The sequence below is a fragment of the Benincasa hispida genome, chromosome 1 (assembly GCF_009727055.1).
Source record: "Benincasa hispida cultivar B227 chromosome 1, ASM972705v1, whole genome shotgun sequence".
NCBI lineage: Eukaryota > Viridiplantae > Streptophyta > Magnoliopsida > Cucurbitales > Cucurbitaceae > Benincasa > Benincasa hispida.
Genome location: NC_052349.1, coordinates 87,252,801 through 87,279,286, shown reverse-complemented (window position 1 = coordinate 87,279,286; position 26,486 = coordinate 87,252,801). Strand labels below are relative to the sequence as shown.

Sequence of the window (26,486 nt, the reverse complement as noted above, 5' to 3'; positions counted from 1 at the left end):
AATGCAAGTCGATAAGACTTTGCGATGTTCATTTTCTTTTTAGTCAATCATTCACGGAGATTTAAGAACAACGCAAACTACAGCAGGAAAGTAAGTAAATTGAACAAGGCATGGAAATAACGCAATTGAATTCAATTGAAAGTAATTTCGGAAAGCAGTAAAGGCTAGTTTTAGTAAGCAGTAAATAAAGCATTAAAGAAAGCGATAAGGAAAACAGTAAAGAAAGTGGTAGGGATGTTGATTGAAAAAGGTTTTTCAGAGTTACCGCAATAGCATCCCCGCAAGCGGTCAATCCTGTTTGCCTAAATCGATGGTCTCCATGCGTCGTTCCACATTGCTCCCATAGTAGGGCTTAATTCTTTGACCATTGACTTTGAATGCGCTGCTTCCATCCTCAGTTGTTAGCTCCACTACACCATTGGGAAAGATAGTCTTGATGTGGAATGGCCCAGACCAGCAGGACTTCAACTTTCCTGGAAACAATCGCAAATGCGCGTTAAATAAAAGTACCTATTGACCCTCGAAGAACATCATTTTGCTTATGTGGTCATCATGCCACTTCTTAGTTCGCTCTTTAGAAAGCTTGGCATTTTAGTAGGCATTCATTCGCCACTCGACCAGCTCATTCAACTGCAACTTTCGGACTTCCCCCGCGCTTGACAGATCAAAATTCAGCTTTTTACTTGCCCACATTGCTTTGTGTTCCAACTCGAGAGGCAGATGACAAGCTTTTCTGAAGACCAGAGCATATGGGGACATGCCGATTGGAGTTTTGAAGGCAGTCATATATGCCCATGATGCTTCGTCAAGCTTGGGTGACCAATCCTTCCTAGAGGTACTAACTACCTTCTCCAAGATGGTCTTGATTTCTCTGTTAGAAATTTCTGTCTACCCATTGGTTTGTGGGTGATATGCAGTTGCAACTCTATAGCTGACATTAAATTTGGTCAACAGGTTGGTGATGATGCGGTTGATGAAATATGTGCCCTCATCGCTGATTAAGGCATGGGGTGTTCCATATCGTGTGAACATATTTTTCTTGAGAAATTTTGCCATCATGGCTGCATCGGATTTAGCGCATGCGATGGCCTCAACCCACTTTGATACATAATCAACCACAACTAGAATATATTAATGACCCTCTGAAGGCGGAAATGGGCCCATAAAGTCGATTCCCCATACATCAAACAATTCAATTTCTAAGATCGAAGTCAAAGGCATTTCATCCCTTCTGGACATGTTCCCTGTTCTTTGGCATCTATCGCATTGCACAACATGGGAATAGGCATTCTTAAATAGTGTTGGCCAAAAATAGCCGCTCTGTAGGACTTCTGCGGTGGTCCGCTACCCCCCAAAATGTCCTCCATAAGGGGACTCATGAAAAAGTTCTAAAATGTACTTAGTCTCATGCTCAGGAATGCATCGACGCAAAATATGATTAGGTCCAAGTCGATACAAGAAAGGGTCATCCAAGAAATAAAATTTAACTTTGTGTCTCAGCTTCTTCTTCTATTGGTATGAGTAGTCTTCTGGTACTTGGCTGCAAACTATGCAGTTTACAATATCCGCATACCATGGAACATTAACACATACCGACATAAGTTGCTCGTCAGGGAACCTTTCTTCAATTTCTTTCTCTTTCTTCTAAACCTCGCAATTTTCTAAACGTGATAAATGATCTGCGACTTGGTTCTCAGTGCCCTTCAGATCTTTAATCTCTAGGTCAAATTCTTGCAGGAGTAGTACCCACCTTATTAGTCTTGGTTTCGCATCCTTCTTCGTCATAAGGTATTTGATCGCAGAATGATCAGTATACACCACTACATTTGATCCAATTAAGTACTGTCGAAATTTCTCTAGCGCAAACACCACTACGAGCATTTCTTTCTCTGTGGTTGTATAATTTTCTTGCGAATCATTCAACGTCTTGCTGGTATAATAAATAGGATGCAAAATCTTATCTTTGCACTAACTCAAGACTGCGTCCACTGCATATCCACTGGCATCACACATCAACGCGAACGGTTGCATCCAATCCGGCGCAACCAGAATAGGTGCGGTGATGAACGCATTTTTCAGCGTGTGGAATGCTTCGGCACATGTGTCATTAAAATCATATTCGCAATCAATCTCGAGGAGTGCACTTAGGGGTCTTGCGATCTGAGAAAAGTTGCGGATGAATCTTCGATAGAACCTCGCATGTCCCAGAAAACTCCTAAGTGTTTTCACATTGACTGGTGGTGGTAACTTGGATATTGCGTCAATTTTTGCTTGATCAACTTTCAATCCTGCCTTTGATATCTTGTGACCTAGCACAACTCCTTCTTCAACCATGAAATGACATTTCTCCCAGTTCAGAACCAGATTTGTTTCAATGCATCTCTTCAAGAATTTTTCCAGGTTTGATAAATAGGAGTCATAGGTGTTGCCAAAAACTGAAAAGTCATCCATAAACATTTCGACTGACTCTTCCAAGAAATATGAAAATATGGCCATCATACAACTTTGGAAGGTACCTGGTGCATTACAGAGTCCAAATGGCATGCGATGGAATGCAAATGTGCTGAATGGGCACGTGAAAGTTGTTTTATCCTACTTTCGGCGCAATCGCAATTTGGTTATACCCTGAATAGCCGTCAAGAAAGCAAAGAATTCATTCCCCGCAAGCCGATCTAACATTTGATCAATAAACGAGAGTGGAAAGTGGTCCTTCTTTGTGGCCAGATTTAACTTGCGGTAATCCATACATATTCTCCACCCCATGGTTGTCCTTGTAGGAATTAACTCATTTTTGTTGTTGGTGACGATTGTCATACCCCCTTTCTTTGGAACGCATTGCACTGGGCTTACCCAACTTCTATCAGATATGGGGTAAATGACGCCTGCATCAAGCCACTTCACAATCTCTTTCTTCACAACCTCTCTCATGGCAGGGTCAAACGGCACTGCCTCTCTATAGATCTTGTTTTTCCTTCTTCAAAATGAATCTTATGCATGCAATACGAGGGACGGATCCCTCGAATGTCCGCTAAGGTCCATCCCAAGGCTTTTGCATTGTTCTTAAGGATCTAAATAAGTGCTTCCTTCTTTTCTTTGCTCAATAAGGCAGAGATTATAACCGGTAAAATGTTATTGCCTCCTAAATAAACATATTTGAGGTGCACTGGTAACGCCTTTAACTCTAACATGGGTGGTTCTTCCAAAGATGGCTTAGTACGTTGCGTTGTTCATTCAAATAACTTGATTGTTTCAAAATCTGACTCAGATTGTATTGTGGCACAATTTTCCTCCCACATTGCACCAATCCCAAAGTCTTCTTCCTTCGATTCTTCTTGAGACTTGTACCAATGTTCTTCCTGCAGCTCTCCAACATACTGACAGTTTTCCATATCACCTGGGTATTTCAACGCATTGAGAACGTTGAACTTGGCTTGCTGATCGTCAACCCTTATGGTAAGTTCTCCTTTCTGTACAACGATTAGCACTCGCCCTGTTGCGAGAAACGGGTGACCCAAGATGATAGGCACCTCAATGTCAGCTTCATAATCCAATATAATAAAGTCAGTAGGGAAGATGAATTTATCCACTTGCACAAGTACATCTTCTATTTTGCCCTCTGGATGCATTATTGATCTATCGACCAATTGCAACGTAACTGTGGTGTGTCTTACGTTGCCGATATTTAACTTTTTGAAGATTGACAAGGGTATTAGGTTTATACTTGCCCCCAAGTTACACAGCACATTTCTGACTTTTTTTCCCACTATTGAGCATGGCAATGTGAAACTCTCTGGATCTTTCATTTTAGTGGGGATGTTGTTCTGAAAAAGTGCACTACACTCATATGTTAATGCGACCGTTTCATTCTCCCTGATCTTCCTCTTGTTGGCAAGCATGTCCTTGAGGAATTTCACATAGCTCGGCATTTGTTCCAACACTTCTACTAAGGGAATGTTGATATATAATTGTCGGAGAACATCTAGGAACCTCTTGAATTGTTTGCTGTCATCTTTCCTTTTCAGCCAGATGGGAAAGGTGGAAGATCCCGCCATACTTCCTATTCAATTGGTTGTTCATTGAGGTCCTTTGCTTGCTGTGTTTTAGGAGCTGGAGGTTGCGGTGACTTTGATTCTGAGTCTTGCTGAGATTCATTCTTTGTATAGGTATTTTCTTCTGAACTAGTAGTTCTATTGTTTGTGGTTGAGTGGTCATCATTGATGATTGAGTCTACTGGCCTTTTCACTAAATTCGGTACTAGTGGCATGGGGACCGTCATCTTGCCACTTCTCAATGTCATTGTTTGACATTGTTTTTTACCGCGTGGTCCCAGTGCTCCTGAGCTACTGGGCAGCGTACCAGGCGCTCTATTCTTAAGTTCGATCGCAAGCTGTTCAATCTGCACCTCCAAATTTCTAAAGGAGGACGCTTGCGACTGCTTGATTGCCTCGTTCTTCTCAATATATTGTTTCAATAATGTTTCCAAAGACGAGGTATTGGAAGAGGTGTTAGAAGAGGACGGTTGGTCGTATGGTTGTATACTCTGAAAATTACCTTGGCTATGATTCTGATTAAGGAAAACCGGAGGATTACCTCGATTCCCGAGATGACTGTTTTGATGATTACTTTGGCCCCTTGGTTATGATTTCCTCCCCAACTAAAAGTTGGCTGATTCCGCCAACCAGGGTTGTAGGTGTTGTTGAATGATTCATTGTGAATAGAGTATACAGATTGTTGATTTAATGGGCAAACTTCCACTGAGTGCCTTGTTGATTTAACGGGAAAACTTCCACTGAGTGCCCCTCTCCGCATTGAACACAATTTATTGCGGCCACTTGCGTCAGCGCATTGGCATGCGCTGAACTTTAAGAGAGATGTCCTTGCTGAATAGCCATAGTCTGGAGGAGCGAGGTTACTGTGGCCATCCCCTGAACGGCCAAGGTGTTCATTGTATCAGCTGGTATAATGGCACTTTTTTGCTCTTCTTCGTTCCGAGCCTCTTTCCTCATACCGTTATCTATCCACTCATCTGTGTTTCACGAAATGTAATCTAAGATGATCTTTGCTTCCGTATACGTCTTGTCATTAACCCTCCTGCCGCAGGGGCATCAGCAACTGCTTGCGTTGATCGATCCAAGCCGTTATTAAAAAGTCTCCATCAGAATGAAATCGGGAATCCCGATGTGCGGATAGTTCTTCACTAATTGTCAGAAATCGCACCCAGGCGGTGCTCAAAGTTTCATTTCCCTTCTGTTTGAAATTCAACACATCCCTCCATCTCCTTGTGTTAACGGTTGGAGGGAAGATTTATTCATAAACCTCTCGACCAACTGGTCCCATACATTGATTTCATTTGGCTCTAGTGACTGAGCCCACCTCTTTGCCTCATCCCGCAGTGTATACGGGAAGAGATACAACCTAATTCCTTCAGGAGTCACACCAGGTATGGAGAATGTGTTGCACATTTCTAGAAGCTGGTCAAATGAGCATGGTGGTCTTCTCCTTGTAGACCTCCAAATTGTCCGCCATTTTGGATCATTTGAAGCATGACCGACTTTATCTCAAACCTTGCATTCTCCGCAACCGTGGGTCTTGAAATTCTAGGCGAGAAGTTATAAAGATTTGGCGCACATAGTTCCTTATAAGGATGTTGCGGTCGGCAGCAAGAAAAACAGGGTCTTGCACTGGCCAATTTACCCCTTGATTCCTCCGGCTCTCATTATTATTTGCCATGTTTCTTCTTCGCGTAATTTGATTCTGATGTGCTCGTGCGCGAAAAATACACTTGATCTCTGGGTCAACTTAGAATTCTGGATCAGTTCTAGTACTCACAAACTGTCAGCCTGCTCTTCGCGATAAACAGACAGTACAGCAGAATTTGTCCTGCAAAATACCACAAAAGTATTCAACACTAACCGTTACCAATCCCCGATAATGGCGCCAATAACTTGTGAGGAATAGAAAATTTATTATCTTTATCTATATGGACAATGATGAATATGAATGTAATGCAAGTTCATGTCCCCATCTATTGTGCTAATAAATGAATGAAAGTGCTCTATATGCGCTCAAGTGCTTTGCGATAAAGATATTAATGATATACATGGTTGATAGTATTTATTTTTCATATATAATGCAAATGAAGATTAATATATATATATATATATAATATATATATGTAAATAAAATAAAACAAAAGGACAAAAAAGTAAAATGGGGATGTCCTCAACTTGAGAATCTGGAAAATCCATGTGTCAGGGGCATCCAAGAATTTTTCAGATGCCCTCCGTCTTGGTATCCTAGGATGCCCGAGAATCTTTAGATGTCGGAGTATCTCTACAAAACAAACATGGTAATCTAGATGTCCACTCCATGGGAATCTAGGATGTTCGCAAAACAAAAAGCTCCTAACTTTTGAGTTTGATTTTAATTTAGTCCTTAGATTTCAAAATGTTACAATTTTACCTTTGATATTTGAATTTTGTTTCAATTTAGTCCCTATGTCTCGAGGTTTATACTTTTAACCTCAATTTTTCACTAAATACTCTTTTTCGTCTTTTGGAGTTAATTTATGTTAATAAATTAAAAATCGTTAAAATAATTATAATTAATTAAGTTTCACTATTCTTATCACCTTTAAAATTAAATTTAAAATTTCACTTCTAATTATTTTTAATTAATTAATAGAAATTGATGCCAATGATTAAAAGTAAGTATTTAATGAAAAATTGAGATTAAAAATATAAAATCTTGAAATCCATGGACCAAATTGAAACAAAACTCAGATCTCAAAGGTAAAATTATAACATTTTGAAACTTAGATTAAATTGAAACAAAACTCAAAACTTTAAGAACTAAATGTGTAACATTGTAAAACCTAGAGACCAAATAGAAACTAGAACCGAGACCTCGGGATAAAAAATGTAATATTCCCTATTTTCTATCCTTCAATCCACTCTCTCCTCCCCTGCTTTGACTGCATACCATTCTTCACCATTCCAACTTAAAATAATCCCTCAATTTCCACCTACCAAAGTAATGGCATCACATATAATACAACAGCAGCAGCCTGAACTTCCCAATTTTGAACCCATGCATCTTGCGAATTACGTAATACTTGGCGCAATGGTATAGAAAATCTTAGAGGATTTTTAAGCTGGGATTTTTTCTATGGCGAATTGGAAGGAGCATAGGAGGATTTTTGTTCAATTTCGTTACTTACTTGCCTTAATCGAGAAGAAGAAGCGGGTGAAGAAAGAGGAAGAAGAAAAGAGGAGAGAGAAGACTTTTTTCTTTAATTACTTTTTTAATTGTTGCTGTTTTATTTAAAATAATAAAAAATATCTATATCTAATTAATGTAAAGAATGACTTTTGAAACCTATTAATCAAACTGAAGGACTAAATTAGCCCAATCCAACCTATAGGGATTAAATGCACTTAAACTAAAAATATATTTCGAAATTAGGACCAATAAATTTGAATTGTGATTTCGCAATAAATTATTTTATAATCAATCTTACCAAACGTTAAAAATGACTAAGATTTCCACGAAACACACCCTTAACTATACCCTTTATTATTTGGAGGGTAGGTTTCATAGAAAAAAATAGGGTAGTGTAGAGTATGTTTTAGATGATTAATTAATTTTTTTTCTGTATGTTTTATCGATACACCAAATTTTAAATTCAATTTTGTGCTACTATTTGAATAACCTATTCAATTATAGATTTTTTATTCAATGAAATAAAAAAGTAAAATATTAATGAAATTTTCTCCCCTTGTTTTAAACTTAGGTCAACCACAAGTAAAGACACCACTTTATCATGATAGATGGCTAACCCAAAATTTAGAGAGAATGAAAGTTGTCACACTTTTTAAATTTGAGATTTTTTACCCTTATCAAATTTGGATGAAATTACCAAAACAAAAGTTCACACATATATATTAGATCTCTTGCCCTCTCTCCTTTTTCCTCTCTCGCTCTCTCTTCTTTCCCTCACTGTTTCGCTCTCCAAACCACGCTTTTGCTCTACAACACAGATTGGATGGAGAGAGAGGTCATCATTGGTGTGGATCAAATGAGGAAGGCAACCACCATGGAGAGAGAGGTCATCAGAGTAAAAAAAAAAAAAAGGGAATTGAGAACAAAGGGGAATAGTAGCACGGATAAAAAAGGCACCAACAAATCAGCTTCAGCTCTTCAACATCAAAATAAGCATAGCTCAACTAGCATAATATTTGTATTATAAAGCTCGAAGTCAGTGGTTCAACTTTTCCAATCCACATATTGTCAAAAGAAAAAAAAAAAAGCTTCAGCTCTTCAACAAGAGAGACGCAAACAATTTCACTTTGTATAAGTAGGAAAACCGAAAGACTTATAAAAGGATTCCTGGAAAAGGCTTACAGAACAACAATACCATTAAAAAAAATTACCTTTTCTTGCGTCCAGAGGCATCGAGGCCATGGCCAAGTGAACAAGAGGAAAAGATTATATTTACAAAGAGTAAACAAAATTTGTAATAGAAGTGGACTATATATAAAGTACAGCAGCCATAGCACATTTTATAAGGAGAATGACTTTAGCAATTCTCAAATTATATTTTAAGATCAAAAGGGAGTGTGTTATTGTATTGTAATGCCGCCTTGGTTATGGTAAAGAATCAAGAAGCGTCCAATTATTTTGGAAACACATAAAAAGAAAGCCTAAGAAGGATCTGTATCTTCCAAAAGAAGACTCACCTGTGTCTCTAACTGACACGGAAAAAACTCAGATTCCTAACGTTGATGAAGCAACAACTGCAAATAAGACACACAACTTGCAATTAAAACTGCAGCATATTTCGAATTCTCTCTCTCTAAAAGCACCGGTTTATTCTGGAAAAGATGTTTGCAATCAATGATGGTGATCGTCATCTCCATAACCATCTGGCGATCCTCCAGGTCCCACTACTTCCAACTGCGAACACGATTTAAAATTAGAAAAATTTGGCACCCCTAACTAATTTCTAATTGAGACATGAATGTCTTTATCTCATATTCAAGAAGTGGGACAATTAGAAAGAGGGGGAACTAACATTCAAACTTTGATTCTAATCATAATTAGATAACCAACTCGAGCATTACTCAATTGGTTAAGGCATATGTACTCAACCAAGAGGTCAAAGGTTGAATCCCTCGCCTCTACTAGTTGAAATAATAATAATAATAATAATAACAACAACATACATGATGGGACAATCATGAACACAGGAACATAAGTAATTCCTTTTGTAATTGTATAATGTATATACTTTGATCTTTATTACTTGATGTCTCTATGTACTTTGAGCATTAGATGTTTTTCATTACATCAATGAAAAGCTTCATTTCCGTTTAAAAAAATATATAATGTATATATATGTATGTGTGTTTCATCATAACTTATCATGCATAAGGACCGAACTTTTTTTTACTTCAAAAACATGAGGGGGGATTCGGACCCCTATTCCAGCATTCTACATCATGGCAACATTATGTAATAATTACAATAAATCCTCACCACAAAATACTGCGTGCACACAGGGCATTCATGTGGCTCGCCTTTCTTCAGCCGAAACCAGACAACATCATGCTCATCCTCTACAAAATCCAAAAGCATGCAACAGAAATAAGTTGGAAATTCTCGTGTAGAGGAAGAATGCAAAATTTACTTGGGTAAAATTTTGTCAGACTCGCACAAAAATGATGAAAAAGCATGGATAAAAGAGAGGTTGCAAGTACTTACCACCTTCACCTCCAGGGCACCCAACTAATCTTTCATCATAATATGACTTAATAACAGCAGGAGCTTCCTAAAGACATAAGAAAGTAATTAGATTTCATCCAAAGAAATAATCCATGCAACCAAACTTATTCTTTCAGGCACATCCTCTCACAGTATTTCGATGTGAATCAAGAGCAAAACAAGTTACAGGCTTCATTAAATTTGAAGCAAAGTGAACACTCATAAATGAACTGATCACAAAATCAATAACCACCACATAAAGTATTTACAATCAAGGTCATAGAATGCAAAATAAACACCCAACTACAAACAAGACAGAAATGACAAAAGATAGTAATAAAATGGGACTGCAGTAAAAATCCTCAATTAGTTAGTACCAAGGGGCCATAAATATTATGCTACGAGGAGGAGATTTGAACATACACCCATAAGAACAAGCATTGATGAGTAATGCCTGACCACTTGAGCGATGTATGCTCATATCAGCAATGGACCAAAGGTTTGCCTTCAATATATTGTCCCCATTATGCTTTAACAACACCATTTCTAGATGATAATTAAAATAATAAACGGTTGTGGAAGAAAGAAAATTCCCTATCCTACAGTTACTCTATCCCAAGTTGGTGCGTTCTCTGTCGTCAAGATGAATAAAGCCAGGGCCACATTTACATCCACCGTAATTTTTCTTAGACATTGTCTAAGAGTTCCTGGTCTCAAGCTTCAATGGTGTAACTAGATAGCATGAACGGCCACTCAACTCATGAATCTTTTTTGCATAAAAGGAGAGAGAATGAGATATCCTCTAATCAAAAAGTAAAAATTCTTTCCAACTTCCTCTTATAGGTTTTTTCATTTTTCAGTATCCCTATTACAATATTTTAAGAAATACATCAGCCATGTCTTTTTGAGGGTTCAGATAGGAAAATGGGTTCTCACCTTGTTAGATGAATTATGGTCTGTGGTCTCTCCCCTCTTGAGATAGGAGGTCTAAACATTTGGAATAACAAACAGAAATATTTTTTTCTTCTTTGAAAAAGGTTATGGAAATATCCTAGCAAACCTAGCTCTCTTCTGTATATTTGATTGCTAACAAACATGGAAAGGACTTCACCAGGCAATTCAGAACATAATATTCCTAGGGCACATAGTTCTCTTCAAACTAAGGCAGTTGCTAGCAAACTAAGGCAGTCACACATTCACTGGATAATTCACAAAAGGAAGCTCCTATTCTTTCAAGGAGATGTTTATATGGCTATATGAGGTTGCTCACTAGAAAGGAGCAACCTCATATAGAGAAATTGGAGAAATTTATTTTCAAAATAAAAATGACAGATAGAGAAATTGGAGAGTGGGCTATCTTTGGTAGCAGGTTAGATTCAATTCATGCTTCCTTAACCAGGCTTTTCAGGAGTTCCAAATCTCACTTCTTCTAGTCCTTTTTCATTGAGCTTCCTAAATCATACTTTGGGTTTTCAATCATTTTCCTGGATTTATACACAATATTTCGTACAGCAAGCTACCTATAAATGGAAGGTGTTCCCTCAGTCAATTTTCCCTCAAAGGATCAACACAAATGGTGTTGCTCAAAGAACTCTCTCCCCTATATTTTGCCTAAATCGCCTACTTGATAGAAAAATAGTGAAAAACCTGCTGAACAAGTCTTCTTGAACTGCTAGTTCTCAAAGTGGCTGAATAACTAAGGATTTTATTCCTCAAATGTGAACAGGTAAAAGATCCAAGACATGGAAAGAAACCTATGTAACAATGGTATTCTTCCCTTTTCTTGGAAGGTGTGGTTGGAAAAAAGCAGTAGAATTTCCAAAGTCGGAGTCTTGTAGACAAGGATATATGTGGTCCTTGTGAAATTTGTGGCTTCTTCTTGAGCCTCTCATGGTAATTCTCTTTCTTTGTAACTACTGCTTATCTTCAATCACAGAAAAATCTGGGAGCCTTTAGGTAACTTCTGTATATTTCTTTCATCAATGAAATTTGTGTCTAAACAAGGAAAAAATTAAGTTTAAAAAAAAAAAAAAAAGTTAGACAGACCATCAACAGTGAAAAGAGCTAAACATAGTCCAAGTTCCTCCTCAACCAATGAGGCCACACATGACAAACATAAGGTGAAAAAATACACTACCACCCAAAAAACTCAAACTACAAATTTGTCTAAGAAAGTAACGTTGTTTCTCTCTGCCCAAATTGCCCAACAAAGACCTGGAACTACATACATCAGAAGTTGTTCTATCTTTTATTTGTCGATCTTCTTCCAGATATATCCAAACTAAAGATAGCATGCATACCTTTTAGGGTAACCCAAAAACCCTTAGACTCCAATAGCAATTTGGCATGTAAATTATCGGAAAACACACACACAGGCTCACAAGTCACAACATAGAAAAGTATAATTCAACATCTCCTGTTCCTTTATTTATAATAAATAAAACATCAATATGGAGTACGAAGAAAGGGGGGGAAAAGGCCTCCTTGAGCGGCATAAGACACAACCCAAAGTGTGCAAAAATAAGATTAACTGTAAACAGCAAAATATACCTACCTTAGTGCCAAAAGGACCTACAGGGTTGTTTATATCAAGGATGTCTCTTCCCTGCAAACATAAAACCCATTGAAATGAGACTCACTTTTATAATGAAAAATACTTCGGATGCCAACCAGCTAAAATATTTACGTAAACCAGACTCAGTCCAATATGAGGATTGCCTCAGAAAATTTAAGCCCACGAAAAACAACATGTTGAGTAGAAGGTTTTGGGTCGTATCATATGGCACCTATCATTCCAGAACCTTCAGCCTAACAGACCCAGCAGCAGGTTGCTGACTCAGCTTGTGCATGTTTAATGTTTGCTCAATCCTTCTGTTGAACCTTTTAGCACACGTGTTCATTGGTTGTAGGCTGCCTCTTTTTTTAGTTGATTATTACACCTATACCTCTCTATAATCTATCTACATATTTGAAATAGAATGAGCTAACATCATCAGGATTCGTATAGAAACTTCTTTGACAAAAAAATATTTTGATATCCGTGAGTATTCGGGCCAACTTACACGTACCTCGACTAATTTTACATACAACTCATTTGATCCTATAACATTTGAGTGTCAAAGAAACTTATAGGAATTTAATTCCTAGGTAGTGGTCACCATGGCTTGTTTGATAAATGACCATCCATAAATATAAATAAAACAATGTACGCAGAGGTTTGAAATTGACATTCTCATGAAAATGAATGAATCAATTAAGGTATAGTATAACTACAAGTATTCCACCTGATATCCTTTTTCGGCAATTGATTGAAAGCATCCTTTACCTATTTTCGGTCCATATGCCGCTGTTTTTGTTTTTTCTTTCTTTTTTCAACATCAACTCGGAAAAACGAAATCACGTATCGAAAAAGAACAAAAATCACCTCGAGCGCGGCTTCAAGCTCTTCACGCTCGTGTCCGGTTGCAATCGGCATTACATCCTCAACATTCTTTTTCAGACCAGCATCAACAGCTAATTTACACAAAATCAAAATATTAATCACACGAGACCAAATCCACGTCCGTACTCATACTATAGATCCATGTTCACACACGCGGTGACCGAATGTAAAATAAGTAATAATCCATGAGTTATGAATATGAAATACGGAGAGGGGAATAGGATCTACCAGCCTCGGCACTGAAATGGCGAGCGAAGAGCGAAATGTAAGGCGAGGGAGAAACATAAGATGAAGCAGCAACAGCAAGTCGTGAGGCTGTGGAAATGGATACCGACGGAGCCGTCGATGATGAAGGAAGACGTTTTAGGGCATTGAGCTGCAAAGAGAGCAATCTCCTCCACATGGTTGGCGATTCTCCGGCTATGATCTCAGGTCACACCTCTTCGACGGCGAATTGATTAGCTTTTTCCTCTCTCTTCTTGAGCGGTTTCCTTTTGGAAATGGAGAAATGTGTAAATAAGTCAAGAGGAGGTCCGGCTCCGCTGAGAGTGGTTATTCCTGATGATTTGGTACGAGGGTTTTACGTGACACGTGCCGCAGGGGATTGCTTTTTCTTTTTCTTTTTCTTTTCTTTTTTATTTTTAAAAAGATCAATTTTTTTTATAGTATAATAACTTCGAGGATGGAGAATCCAACATTCGACTTGATCTCTAGGAAGAAAGGTTATGCCTATTGCGGTTGAGCCAAGCTCAAAAAAATAATAAAATTTGACCATAAACTTATGATCTTATATTGATTTGATCTAGTGATCCAAGGATGTGTTTGAAATACATTTTCAAGTGGTTAATCTAAAAAATAAGTTATTTTGAAATAAATTGAAGTGTTTGACAACTACTCAAAAATAGAGCTTCTCGAGTATATTTTAATAAGTTTTTATCAAAAACGTTTAAATAAAACTATTTGAAAAACATTTTTTTTCTAAGTCAATCTAAATAGGTCTTAAGACTTAGTTAGAGATTATTGTAGCTTTTTTAGGGTGTGTTTAGAATACATTTTCAACTATTTAATTTAAAAAATAAGTCTTTTTTTTTTTAAGAAATTGAGTGTTTGGCAATCACTCAAAATAGATTTTTAATATATTTTAATCCGTGTTTATCAAAAAGTATTTAAATAAAAATGAGTCTTTTGACAAATACTTTTTTCTCAAGTCAATCCAATCGGGTCTTACAATTGTACTTTCAGAAAAGTCAATTGTAATATGAAGTAAATTAGTGTTTGGTAAATTTCAACTTTAGACATGAACGAGTTGTCTATAGTGTTTGGTAAATAAATACCAGTCTCATTTGACCATTATTTAGGTCTTGTTTTGTAACCATTCCCTTTTTTTTATTGGTCTTTGAAAAGTAAGTCTATTTTTTCCCTTTTTTCTTACAATAATTTGCATCTTTCTTTAATAGAATTGTTGAATTCTTAGCTAAATTTTCAAAACAAAGATAAGTTTTTAAAAGCTACTTTTTTTAGCTTTTAAAATTTGACTTGTTTTTTAAATTATTAATAAAAAGTAGATAAAAAATTAAGGATTTTGGAGGTGAAAATAGTGTCTAAGCTTAATTTTCAAAAATAAAAACAAAAAATCAAATAGTTACTAAACGGTGCCTTAGTTTTTTTATTTTGGTTTTCTGTTATTCGTTTTCAATTTTAAAAAATTGGAAAAAAAACTCAGACCAGATTGGTTACCATTTTTTTGTTTCCAATTTTTAGAAACTGGAAAAAAAAAGTTTTATAATTTTGTTTTTGTTTTTTTCCCTAGATTTTTTTTTGAAAAAAAAAAATTTCGATGACTTTCTTAGTTTTATGTTTTTAATAAAATAAAACCAAACTATTTTTACAATAATTTTTCATCTAATATAAGTACATCCTTATTTTAATTTTTAAAAAAAATAATATCAATCTATTTAAATAGAGAAATTTTCACATATTGAAAAAATATCAAACTATTTCAGAAATAGCAAAAAAAAAAAATATTGATAAACATTGATAGACTTCTATCAACGTTTATCAGTAATAAACTTATTAGTTTCTATCACGGATAAACACCGATATACTTTTATCCGTCTCTATCAGCCTCTACAAAAAAAATTAAAATTTAATTATTTTGTGTAAATAATTTTTCTTATTTTTCTATTTAAAAAAATCCCCATTTAAATACATTGATTACTCACAAATAAAATGAAAGAAAAATAATAAAAACAAGTCTATCAATAAAATATACGAAAATAATTTTATTTTTGTAAGAGAAAATTATATGAGAATAAAAAAAATGATAAGACACAAAAACAATTAATTGGAACACAACACATTATTTCTTTAAGACAATTTTGTTTCTTCTATGGTGCTCAAGATGGGACGTACAATCGTCTCCCAAGATAAGACACATTATTATCTATTAGACTTCATTTGTTTTGCAGGTTTTCCTATGAGATTTTAGATAGACATTTAATATCCCTGTTTATTTTACATAATTCCACTTTTTAAAGCCCATAATATTATTATCGAGAGAACTTTAAAACTCAACTGACATGGGTTTTTTAATACCCTGCAAAAGTATGAGATTTTTATGTATGGGAGATGAGTAGTAAAAATATAGCTTAATTAATTAATAAATTAATAGTTGGAGCAGAATATAGTCCCCTCCCTTATACTTTTTATAGAGAATTTATTGTACTTGAAGCTACTTCCTCAATTAAAGCAACTGTTGATGGAGTTTCTGCTACTTCTACACCTAAAATCTCATATTTCAGTCCCATGTTCGGTGGAGTGCAAATTTTACTGCAAAAAAACTTTGACGAAGAAAACAAGAAATCGTTTCTTTTTTAATATCTAAGTTCTACACACATTGTAGACAACAAGGTCATGCCCGTCATGAATGCAAAGTGGCAAATAAGGAACCTAGTGTCAACCTGTCATCGAGAATGGCCTATGTTCTAAGAACCAATGCTACCCAACACCTACCACTGAAGTTAGCCTTCGTGATTCAGATGTTGCTGCTGCTGACATGCAAACCATTGAAGATGATCTTCAGGGCGAAGGGCTTGAACCAGACATAGAAATGTCACTATCGTGTGGGGAGTCAACACTCGAGCACATAGATTGCCATCTTAGAGTTTGTATGCTCAATTATTCATTACTATTAATTGTAATTAACTATTAAATATAAATATATTATTTAGACATAATAAATTTCAATTAATATTTTTACCACTAATATATTATGCTATCGTAACTATTTAATATAAGTTGTTATTATTAATTATCAATATTCTAATTACTTATTTATTAATTTAATTATGTTTAATTAAAAAGTATTTATGTATCTTTTATTTTATTAACTAAATAATTAATTAACATAGTTCACACGAGATTTTCAAAGGAATTTAATTTGTCTATTTTTTGTATTGATTTCAATATAATAAAGTGGATAAAATCTTTAATATTTGATCCTTTGATGATTTCTCTGAAACAAGGGATAAAAGTATAAAATTTCTAATTCTTCAATATTTAAGGAGTTGCTTTGAACTTCAATATTCTAGAATTCAAGAAAGTTTTAATCTTCCAAGTCTCCAATATTTAGAAGGTTTGTAAATTTGAAATCGATTTAAGCTTCAATCTTCTGAAATTCAAGGAAGTCCTAATCCTCCAAGTCTTCAATCCTCAGAAGGTGATAATCTCGAGATCGATCAGAACTTTCAAGTCGACCTTAATCTTGATCTCCAGAGCTTCAACGCTTCGTTACAATTTTTCAACCTCTCCCTAAATGAAAGGTAAGATCTCTATTTATGGGGGATTTCCATGGGTTTTTTGGTGGGCTTGGGTCCCATTTGTTTTTGAGCTTTTGGGCTTGGGCTCAACTACTTTTTGGGTTTGGGTTGAGCATTGGCTTGGGTTCCATCTTTTTTTTCGATCCAAATTTTTCACTGTGGGCTTGAATTGGATCGGATATTGGACCCGAGCAATTTTAGTTACTCGCCCCGATCCAATTTATGATTTAAAGTCAATTGAACCTCCAGCGAAATTTATCAATCGTGGTCTAGGTCTCATCATTGTTGAAGTTGATAAGCCCCTTATTGTGATCAAATGTTTGGATGGAAGACACGTGACATTTTATAATTGGACGAAATTTATTCTCCCATAAATGCCCCATTTTTTAAATTTATGCACATTCATGTGCAGATGAATTTCAAAACATTGTATGATTTGAGTAATGATTTCAATTTCTTTTATTAAAATATGAATTTAGTTCATACTTTGATTTTGCATTTCACATATATGTGCATCCACGGACTAAAATGTTCAAATTCATAACTGGAATTTTTTAATGTATGTTGATACATAAGTTTAATTTTAGACTTTATTATTAATTTTGGATATGATTCAAAATTAATAAATGAGAGAACGAAATATTTGAAAGAAGTTTAAATATTAATTTAATATGAATAAAATTCATATTGAAAACTATAGGTTAAAAATAATGGGCATTAGATGCGCATTAAAACTATAGGTTAAATGAGAGAATTTTTTTTAATATGATTGAAATGGAAAATTAAATTAAATATATAATATTTAATTGGATGATTAATTAATTGAAGAATTAATCAATTTAATCAAATATAAATAAATAAATAATTTAATTTAATTAAACTGATTAAATCAAAACTATAGGTTAAAACTAATACACATTAGATGCGCATTAAAACTATAGGTTATGTAAAAGGAACCATTTAAATGGTTATTGGTTTTTATTTATTTAGTTAAATTAAATAAATAGTTTTATTTAATTTTAATTAAATAAAAATTTACTAGAGATGTGGATGAATCCTACATCTCCTCACTTCTCTATCTCATTCTCTCTTGTATTAAAAAAATGGAAAAAGAAGAGCAATTTTTTTATCTCTCTATTTTTTTGGTAGAAGCAAAAATTCTCTTGTGTATTTCCCAAAATCCTCCAATTTCTAAAGAGGACCACAATTCTCAAATCCTCAATTTTCCCGTAAGAATAGGAAGACTCCAAGTGGTGGTGCCCATTCCCAATTCGTACAAAGAATTCCACAGAATTCACAAAAGGTTTGCAAGGTTGGGTTTCTTCTCTTTGTAAGTTTTGTTTCTAGAATTGGATACTTAATCTATTTTGATATGTAATTTTTATTTTTAATTTTTTTTTTTGATTTTAAATGGAATTTTGAAATACGTTTTCGATTTTGTATGTTACGGCTTCTATTGTATCTTAGAGCTTTCATCCCTACACCCACATCTACTATCATAACTGTTCGGTGTGATGCTTCTTCACTTGATTGATCAGAAGGTGGAGTATGCTTATTGATTGCAGAACTTTCTCTAATGACAATTCTACCTTGTGGTTGTTTTCAAGTTTGTTTCCATATATTCCTCGCGATCTCAAAGGGTGGCAGCTCTTCAGATTGTTGAATCTCCTTACTACAAGAATTATGGGCTTTAATGTCAGTTTTAAACTGACATTAAAGGGCTTTATTGTCGATTGTCAATCAACATTAAAGTTCTTTAATGTCGGTTGTTAACTGAAGCCCAGAATCCATTGAAGCCCTTTAAACCGACATTGAAGCCCAAAATCTATGTCCGTTTTTTTTCAATTTTTTTTAAATTCTGTTGTCGAATCCATTTTTAATATCGGTCAAAAAGTTAAAAACGATATTATATGTCTCGTGTTGGGTCAGGAAATATTCGTCATTGCTTTTTATTAAAAAAATATAAAAAAAAATTTGTATGGCAAGCCATCAATATTTGTCTTCCACCTATGAATTCATTGAACTCAAACCTGAAATATAACAATAGACAGAATAATACATTCTACCACAAAACTAAATACAAAGTTACCTGCAATGAAGCACACTTCTATAATAATTTATCCACAAACAAGAATTAATATTTCCAATTCGTTATATATACTCATCAAATATGAAATAAACATACTAATCACCAACACTTGTATATTGATAACACGTTTTCATAGAACAATAATTATAATTATCAACCACCTCTATAATAATCATTCATCTCATTCAAAAATATCAATCAGTACTCCAGGAATACTTACACCAAATACCTCATAAACAAAAAAAATTATACATTAATCTTCCAATAAACAGATCATGATTAGATAAATTTGCATTCATTCTAAGCTAGCATTTACATTCTATTAAGATAAAAAAACAAGAAGTACATCCTTACACAAATCGGGCAACAAAACTTGTCCATTGGGTTCGAATTACATCAATCTCTCTTTGGGTATATGTATTTTTTGTATTGAACTACAAAGAGAGAAAAAAAAAGATAAACGAAACATAAGTTTACATCCATTTATTAAATTAAAGCTAGTATATAAAAAATAAATAATTTACGTACGAGGTTAATAATGGGAATAGTAGGATTATGCACTATTTCGTGTATATACTTTTGCACATAGTACCCGCATCCTACAGAATCTAGTTGACGGGGGCACTGCATATAAAGAAGTTGAAAACAATTATTTTTATGTTCGAATGAACATAAATTGTTAAAAGTGAATGCAAATTTACCTTTATAGGTTTCCATTTTGGAGAAGATCGATGGTGTTGAAAATCGTGCTTGGCTTACCATATTTTCAATCCACTAAATAGTTTGAAAAGATTAGTTAAACATAAATACTTCAATTAAGAGCTAAGAAAGTTCAACTACACTTACATATTTATAACTCCATGAAAATCCTCTTGAACCTTACTTCGAATAGAGTCCAAAATATAAACACAATTTTCTTGTAGATCGATTACAATCAATATCCAATGATAACTATAATAAGCAACAATTTTGAAATATTAGTACACGTATAATGCAAATAAAAATAACTAAAGAACTTGTATTTACTTACCCTGTGTTATATGGAATAAGGACTAATTGGTCCAAATTAGCCAATTTTAGTTGGTTGGCTAAATTTCTGGGTCGAATATCTTGAGACTTCACGTGTGGCAATATTCCTGCTTGATCAATTATAAAAAACTTCTTCGTAATATCACGACCATATTCATCTCAAAGATACCTAAACAAAGTAAAAGTTATTATTTAAACATGAAACAAAATATACATGAGTGAATCTAGATGAGTAATACTTACGCAATGTATGTCAAAATACACATGTAACCTATTTCAACCATATTGCAATATTGGATCAGATCATTGCGGCCTAAATAAACAAATTTGTCTCTTCCAAATATATGCTCGTTCAAATTGATGCAGATCATGTCTATATCGTTCATGCATGTTATGCATGGCATGTCCGTTCAAGAGTTTGATGGTACCATTGGCGTCAGTATATTTGGAGGACTAGCCGAAGCTCTTAATTGTTGAATGGTCCTACCATAACCAAAGTTACAAAAATTCAAAGTACGAAAAATAATAAATAACCAAACTCATATACTGAAAAAGAGACATACTTTTTTCTCGTCAAGCACAACTACAAGTTTACAAGGCCATGTTACAAAGTTGCCCATTGTTTGATTTAAGGACTCTATTTTTTCCTTCATAGGAATTGGTATAGGCAAATCTTCTCCCATGACAATGTCAATCAGAACTTTAACAGTTAAGCATGACACATCATCATCAAATGTTGTGGCTATTGCAACAATATTATCTACAGTTCCTATAGCCAAGTGGCATGGTGTCCCCTTAACAAATTTAAAAGAACTAATATCATGCATGGTTAAGCACAATATGATTAAAATTTAAAAGTTACAATAAATAAATTACCTCCAAATCTTCTTTAGGCATCTTCTCAGTATCTTCTTCTTCAGATGCACTTAGTGTGACACTTCCAACAGATGATTTGGACTGATGAGATTGTCTGCTATGAGATTTTTCTCTTGACACTTTACCATGTCGAACATTTTTTTCATTAGAGCCTCCTTCAATTTATTGGCCCATTGAGGACTTTGGTTTTACTAATTTGAAATATTAGGAATGGGAAAAAAATCACCCATTCCTCTAACACGTCCCCAATGTTCATCTATACCCAATGCTTTGGTCAAAACATCTTCACCTTCATAGACTTCGATCAATTCATCATGTAAAACATATTACAATTTTCACACAATATCTATATCATCACAAGTTTTAGACATTATATATATGCCATCTTAAACTTAGCACAATATAGACTTACAATTCGATTGACACATTCTCGAGTGGCTTCATCAAAGTATTCATTATTTTTCCTTTTCGTGCTTCTTTCCATAAGGTCAACCGATAAGAAGGATCGCTCGATAGGTTCTACATGAACATACATATCTAATTAGCATAAACATATTAGAATAAAAAAATTTAATTTAAGTCGAAAAACTTACTAATTCTTGGGCAAGATTCACATAACCCTTCCGAGAAATGTGATGATTATATACACATTTCGACCTTCTTTCTTTTTGAAGACGATTGATTTCCTGTACAACAAATCTAGTTGAAGTTACATATCAAAACAATGATAATATTGACATTTATTTATTTAGAATGACTTACATCCCATTCTTCATTCAATCGTTCATTAACAAACGATGTCCACTGATCTTGCTCTATTTAAGAATATTGTTGGGGAGGAAATTGCAAGACCGAGGGTTCATCCTTAAATGGAAGCATAAACTTTTGAGTCAATGTGGTCTTAAAATTCTGAAACTTCCTAGATGCAGACATGAGTATACCATGTTTGGACTTAGAGTTCACATCGAATGACATATGCACAATGAAAAAAGTAATAAACAATAAACTAATAAACTATTATGCACATGAATTAAAGTTTTAGAAAACATACCGCTACACAATTAAAAAGTTTGTCTTTTAAATGGTTTGGAACTTTTTTCCAAGAATTATACGTTATAGGTATTTGTTGTCGAACACAAACTCCTATATAACTTTGCATCTTCTTTGCACCAAATCCAATTGGTTGTCCATGTTCATTATAATCAATGGTCAACTGATGCGTTGATTTATCATGTGATGAAAGGGTGTGTGGATGCGATGATTATGCAAGTTTTCCTAACAAAGCCCAAGTATAAGTCTTCTTAGAGTCCTGGTAAGTCCAGGGTTGAATGCAAGAATTACTGATAGATATGCGACAGACTCTATCTCTGATCTTATTGCTATTTTAAGTTTAAGAAGTTGGATGGTGATTGACTTTGATTTCTTAATGCGATGGAATTAAATGCAAAGTGATAGAAGAGTGGTGTTGTAACAAATATGCGATACAAGGTTAAGAAGAGGTTTTGCTAACATTTCTTAAGATATTCTACAAGTCATGCGATCATGCTATACACAAATATTAAGCACTACATTTCTCAATGCATATGGACACATTTCCTATGTCTAGAACGCATATGATGTGTAGGGAATGCAACAGATAAAACTTATTTCTAAGTCTCCTCTACTCTTGCTTATGAGATCTAATCTGACTCTTTCAAGCCTAGATTATATGTCTTTAGACTACTATTTCAAGTGCTCAAAATGGTAAATGAAGCATATATAAGACAAGATGATCGCATGAAGTGTATTACTTAAGTCATGTTAGCTAAGTACTTCTTAACCCATTCACAAATTTAGCTACTCATGTATGCCGTGAAAAAGTGAACATAGATTGAAATGTAGATTCCATTCTTGCAAATAAAATGCTCAAGTACAAAACAATAAATGATGTAAGTATTAAGCCAGGTAATCAGTGTCTTGCTTCCTCTGACGTTTACATGGCTTTTAACACTCTAATTCTTTTCTAATTTGTAAACTCTTGCTCTCACAAGGGTTAGGTGTGGGTTGGTGTTTCTTTTCCGTATTGTTTCAGCAGTCTCTTGACCTCTTGGAATTCCCTTCCTCTTTTAATTTTGTAGCATTGAATGGTATTTATAGATTTCCAAAAGAAACAGTTCTTCATCTCACTAATGATTGTGTGGATGGGCAGCTTTAATTTCCATACCCTGTTGCGCCGTCTAATGGTCACCATAGGTTCAATGGATTTGCAACGGTATGGTCTTCAACGGCTGCCAACTGAATTTCTGATTTGATCGCTATCGGCTTCACATCCCATCACGTTTTATCACATTGGGTCACCGCCTTTATGTAAGTTGATTGCGCCCTCGTCTTTGAAGTACCATTGGATTGCAAACTCAGGAGATCGCACTATCGCCTTGTTTCTACACAGAAATACAAGATTAACTCAGTTTAATTGCTTCTATGCGATGAGAGTTAGCGATCGCAATTTTGCTTTTAGTTTGGTGCGTTCAATCGTAATATTGTCTATTTACTATCGCTTTCTCTCATTGTTTTAATAGTTTGAGCTTTAATAACTTGTATTTCTACAAGTTATCACCACTCGTTGCCCAAATGTTCTTATTTGTGTCAACTCAGACATAGTAGTTAGGCCACATAGAATACTTATTCTACTATTTTTGTGGGATCATATTTCTATCATCCTTGCTGCTACTTGCTGAATTTTCCATGTCAATCTGCAAAAAAAAAATTATTACTCACACAAAAAACATATAATCTTAATATTTAAATACATATAACCATAGTAAATGACATACCATGTTTAATACATTATTTATCAGCCCATCTACCCTCACAATCATTTATAATATATGTGGATTTTGTATCATCAATCTCAATATATGTATCAACATTGGGCATTCTTTGCATACCTCCATAACCACACTCTTGTAGCATATCTCCTATTTCATCTTCATAAAAATCATCTTCAATTGTTCGTTGTGGAGATGTTAAAACAATTGACCAACCCGAATTTGCGGGGTCCTTTATATAAAAGACTTGTTTTGCTTGAGAGACTAAAATAAATGGGTCTGATTTATGTTCAATACGATTGAGGTCCACAATAGTAAACTCAAACTCGTCTATTTTGACTCCATTTTTATTCTCAACCCAATTACATTTTAATAAAATAAATGATAATCCATGATAATCAAGCTCTCATATTTCTTGTATTACACCATAAAAGGCCATATCTGACATGACAGGGCTTTTGTCCTTAGCACTAGAGATTTGCATTGTAGTAGCCGTTATACTAACTCCACTATCTTGAACCCTCTTAATATCATCACGATTCTTTGTGTGATAGTAGTAACCATTGACCACGTACCCAGAATATTTTGTCACAGTTGGACAATGTCCATTAGCTATCCATCTTAAAGAAAGCGATATAGAATTTTTGGGAACTTTGAGAGCTAGTGCAACCTACGATATATTTTATAATAGTTTAGTAGTTAACATTTAATTATACATCAAATAGTAGGCCTCTAGAGATTACCTGTATGGACAACCATTGATTGAATGTATGATTATGCTCTTCTTGAAGCCACTTTCTATTTTTACTTTTACCAGAATTGAGCTTAGACAAAATATCTATATGTTGCCTATTATTAATTACAAAGTTAGTAGATTATTGAATAATCAAGTAACCTAAAACAAGAATAAGATGGAGATCTACATACTCGACATAAGGAAGAACATCATTTACATTTTGAATGACATAAAGATGATCTTGATCCAACTCATCCTTACTTGGTCTGATAAAAAAAGTAGCTGACAATGCTCTATCAACGTTTGAGTTTGCTTTCTTTGTTGATGAGTTTAGCCCAATAGAATTAACACCAGATACAAATTCAGAACAAAACTCTATAGTCTCTTCGACAATATAATTTTCTCCAACACATCCTTCTAGTCGATTTCTATTTCGTACATAAGTTTTCAACACTTTCATGTATTGTTCGAAAGGATACATCCACCTCAAATAAACAGGTCCACAAAACTCAACTTCTCTTACGAGATGCACTACAAGGTATACCATTATTGTGAAGAATGATGGTAGAAAATACTTCTCTAAGAGACATAAAGTGATAACTATATCCTCTTGCATACGCTTTAACTGATATAAATTGATCGCCTTGCAACATATAGCATTAAATAAGAAGCATAGGCCAGCAATTGCAAGTCTTACATGTTTGGGTAAAATATCACGAATGGCTACAGGTAATAATTATTACATAAGAACGTGATGGTCATGCGACTTAAATCCGTAAAGTTTCAAATTTGTGAGCGACATTAAACTTTGAATGTTCGATGAATAGCCTTCAGGTACTTTAATTTCTAATAGTATCTTATAAAAGCTCAATTTCTCAGCTCGTGTTAATGTATAACATGCGGGAGGTTAAAAGACTTTTTTCTCTCTTACTTGAGGGGCTAACTCTGATCTAATGTTCAGTTCTACCCAATCTAATCGAGGTTTTATTCCATCCTTCGTTTTACCAGGAATATTAAGCAATGTGCCAATAAGATTTGCACATACATTCTTTTCAATGTGCATCACTCTAACAATGTCGCATGTCAAGATACTTCCAGTATTCTAACTAAAAAAGAATAGATTTTTTCTTCCAATAAGTTGAAGGGCTGTCTCCATTGTTCTTTTCCTTGATAGTTTTCTTACCAAATGAATATTGATACTTATTGTTTCTACAAGAATTTCTTCCCCACTCAATGGTTCTGGAGTAAATTCTAATTCTTGTGCGCCATTAAAAGCTTTCTTTTGTTTCCTTTATAGATGATGGTGTGGTAGAAACTTGCGATACCCAAGATATGCCATCTTCTTCCCTTTTAGTAAATAAGTGGATGAATTTTTCTCTCCACAAATTGGACATGCATGATATCCTTTAACCGTACAATCACACAAGTTACCAAACATAGAAAAATCATTAATGGTCCGTAATAAAATAGTTTTAAGCATGAAATGTTGTTCTTCATATGCATCGTAACATTCTACCCCATCTTTCCAAAGATTTTTCAAATCATCTACTAACAAAGCTAAATAAATATCTATGTCATTTCCCGATTGTTTAGGACCAGATATTAGTGCAGTCAACATAAAAATTTTCGCTTCATGCACAACCATGGAGGTAGATTGTACGTCACTAACATCACTGGCTAACAACTATATCTACTGAGATAATCATCTACTAACGAAGCTAAATAAACATTTATGTCATTTTTCGATTGTTTAGGACCAGATATTAGTGCAGTCAACATAAAAAAATTTCACTTCATGCACAACATGGAGGTAGATTGTACGTCACTAACATCACTGGCCAACAACTATATCTACTAAGATCTCCATGTGGATTTACCCTATCTGTTGAAAGAGCAAGACGAATATTTTTAGGTTCTAACCCAAACT

At 34.5% G+C, this 26,486-nt stretch overlaps 2 protein-coding genes across 2 annotated transcripts; both read right to left on the bottom strand.

Moving 5' to 3' along the window:
* Positions 1 to 3,227: 3,227 nt before the first annotated feature.
* Positions 3,228 to 4,052, bottom strand: LOC120079888. Its single transcript, XM_039034336.1, has one exon. The coding sequence runs from the start codon at positions 4,050 to 4,052 to the stop codon at positions 3,228 to 3,230; it is 825 nt and encodes a 274-aa protein (XP_038890264.1).
* Positions 4,053 to 8,536: 4,484 nt separating this feature from the next.
* Positions 8,537 to 13,734, bottom strand: LOC120070295 (cytochrome c oxidase subunit 5b-1, mitochondrial-like). The gene is made up of 6 exons (XM_039022213.1): positions 13,433 to 13,734; positions 13,187 to 13,275; positions 12,317 to 12,367; positions 9,763 to 9,829; positions 9,538 to 9,617; positions 8,537 to 8,955 (listed from the first exon to the last, which is right to left on the bottom strand). Exons 1-6 carry the CDS (start codon positions 13,605 to 13,607, stop codon positions 8,893 to 8,895), a joined length of 525 nt encoding a protein of 174 aa, XP_038878141.1. The 5' UTR covers positions 13,608 to 13,734; the 3' UTR covers positions 8,537 to 8,892.
* Between the last annotated feature and the right edge of the window lie 12,752 nt (positions 13,735 to 26,486).

Excerpts from the sequence above, each read along its gene's own strand:
- LOC120079888 (XM_039034336.1), bottom strand. The coding sequence starts at position 4,052 with ATGGCGGGATCTTCCACCTTTCCCATCTGGCTGAAAAGGAAAGATGAC.
- LOC120070295 (XM_039022213.1), bottom strand. The coding sequence starts at position 13,607 with ATGTGGAGGAGATTGCTCTCTTTGCAGCTCAATGCCCTAAAACGTCTT. Across the intron at positions 9,830-12,316 it reads TAGGTCCTTTTGGCACTAAG|GAAGCTCCTGCTGTTATTAA; the intron begins GTAGGTATATTT and ends TTATGTCTTTAG. Across the intron at positions 8,956-9,537 it reads TGTGCACGCAGTATTTTGTG|TTGGAAGTAGTGGGACCTGG; the intron begins GTGAGGATTTAT and ends TCGTGTTCGCAG.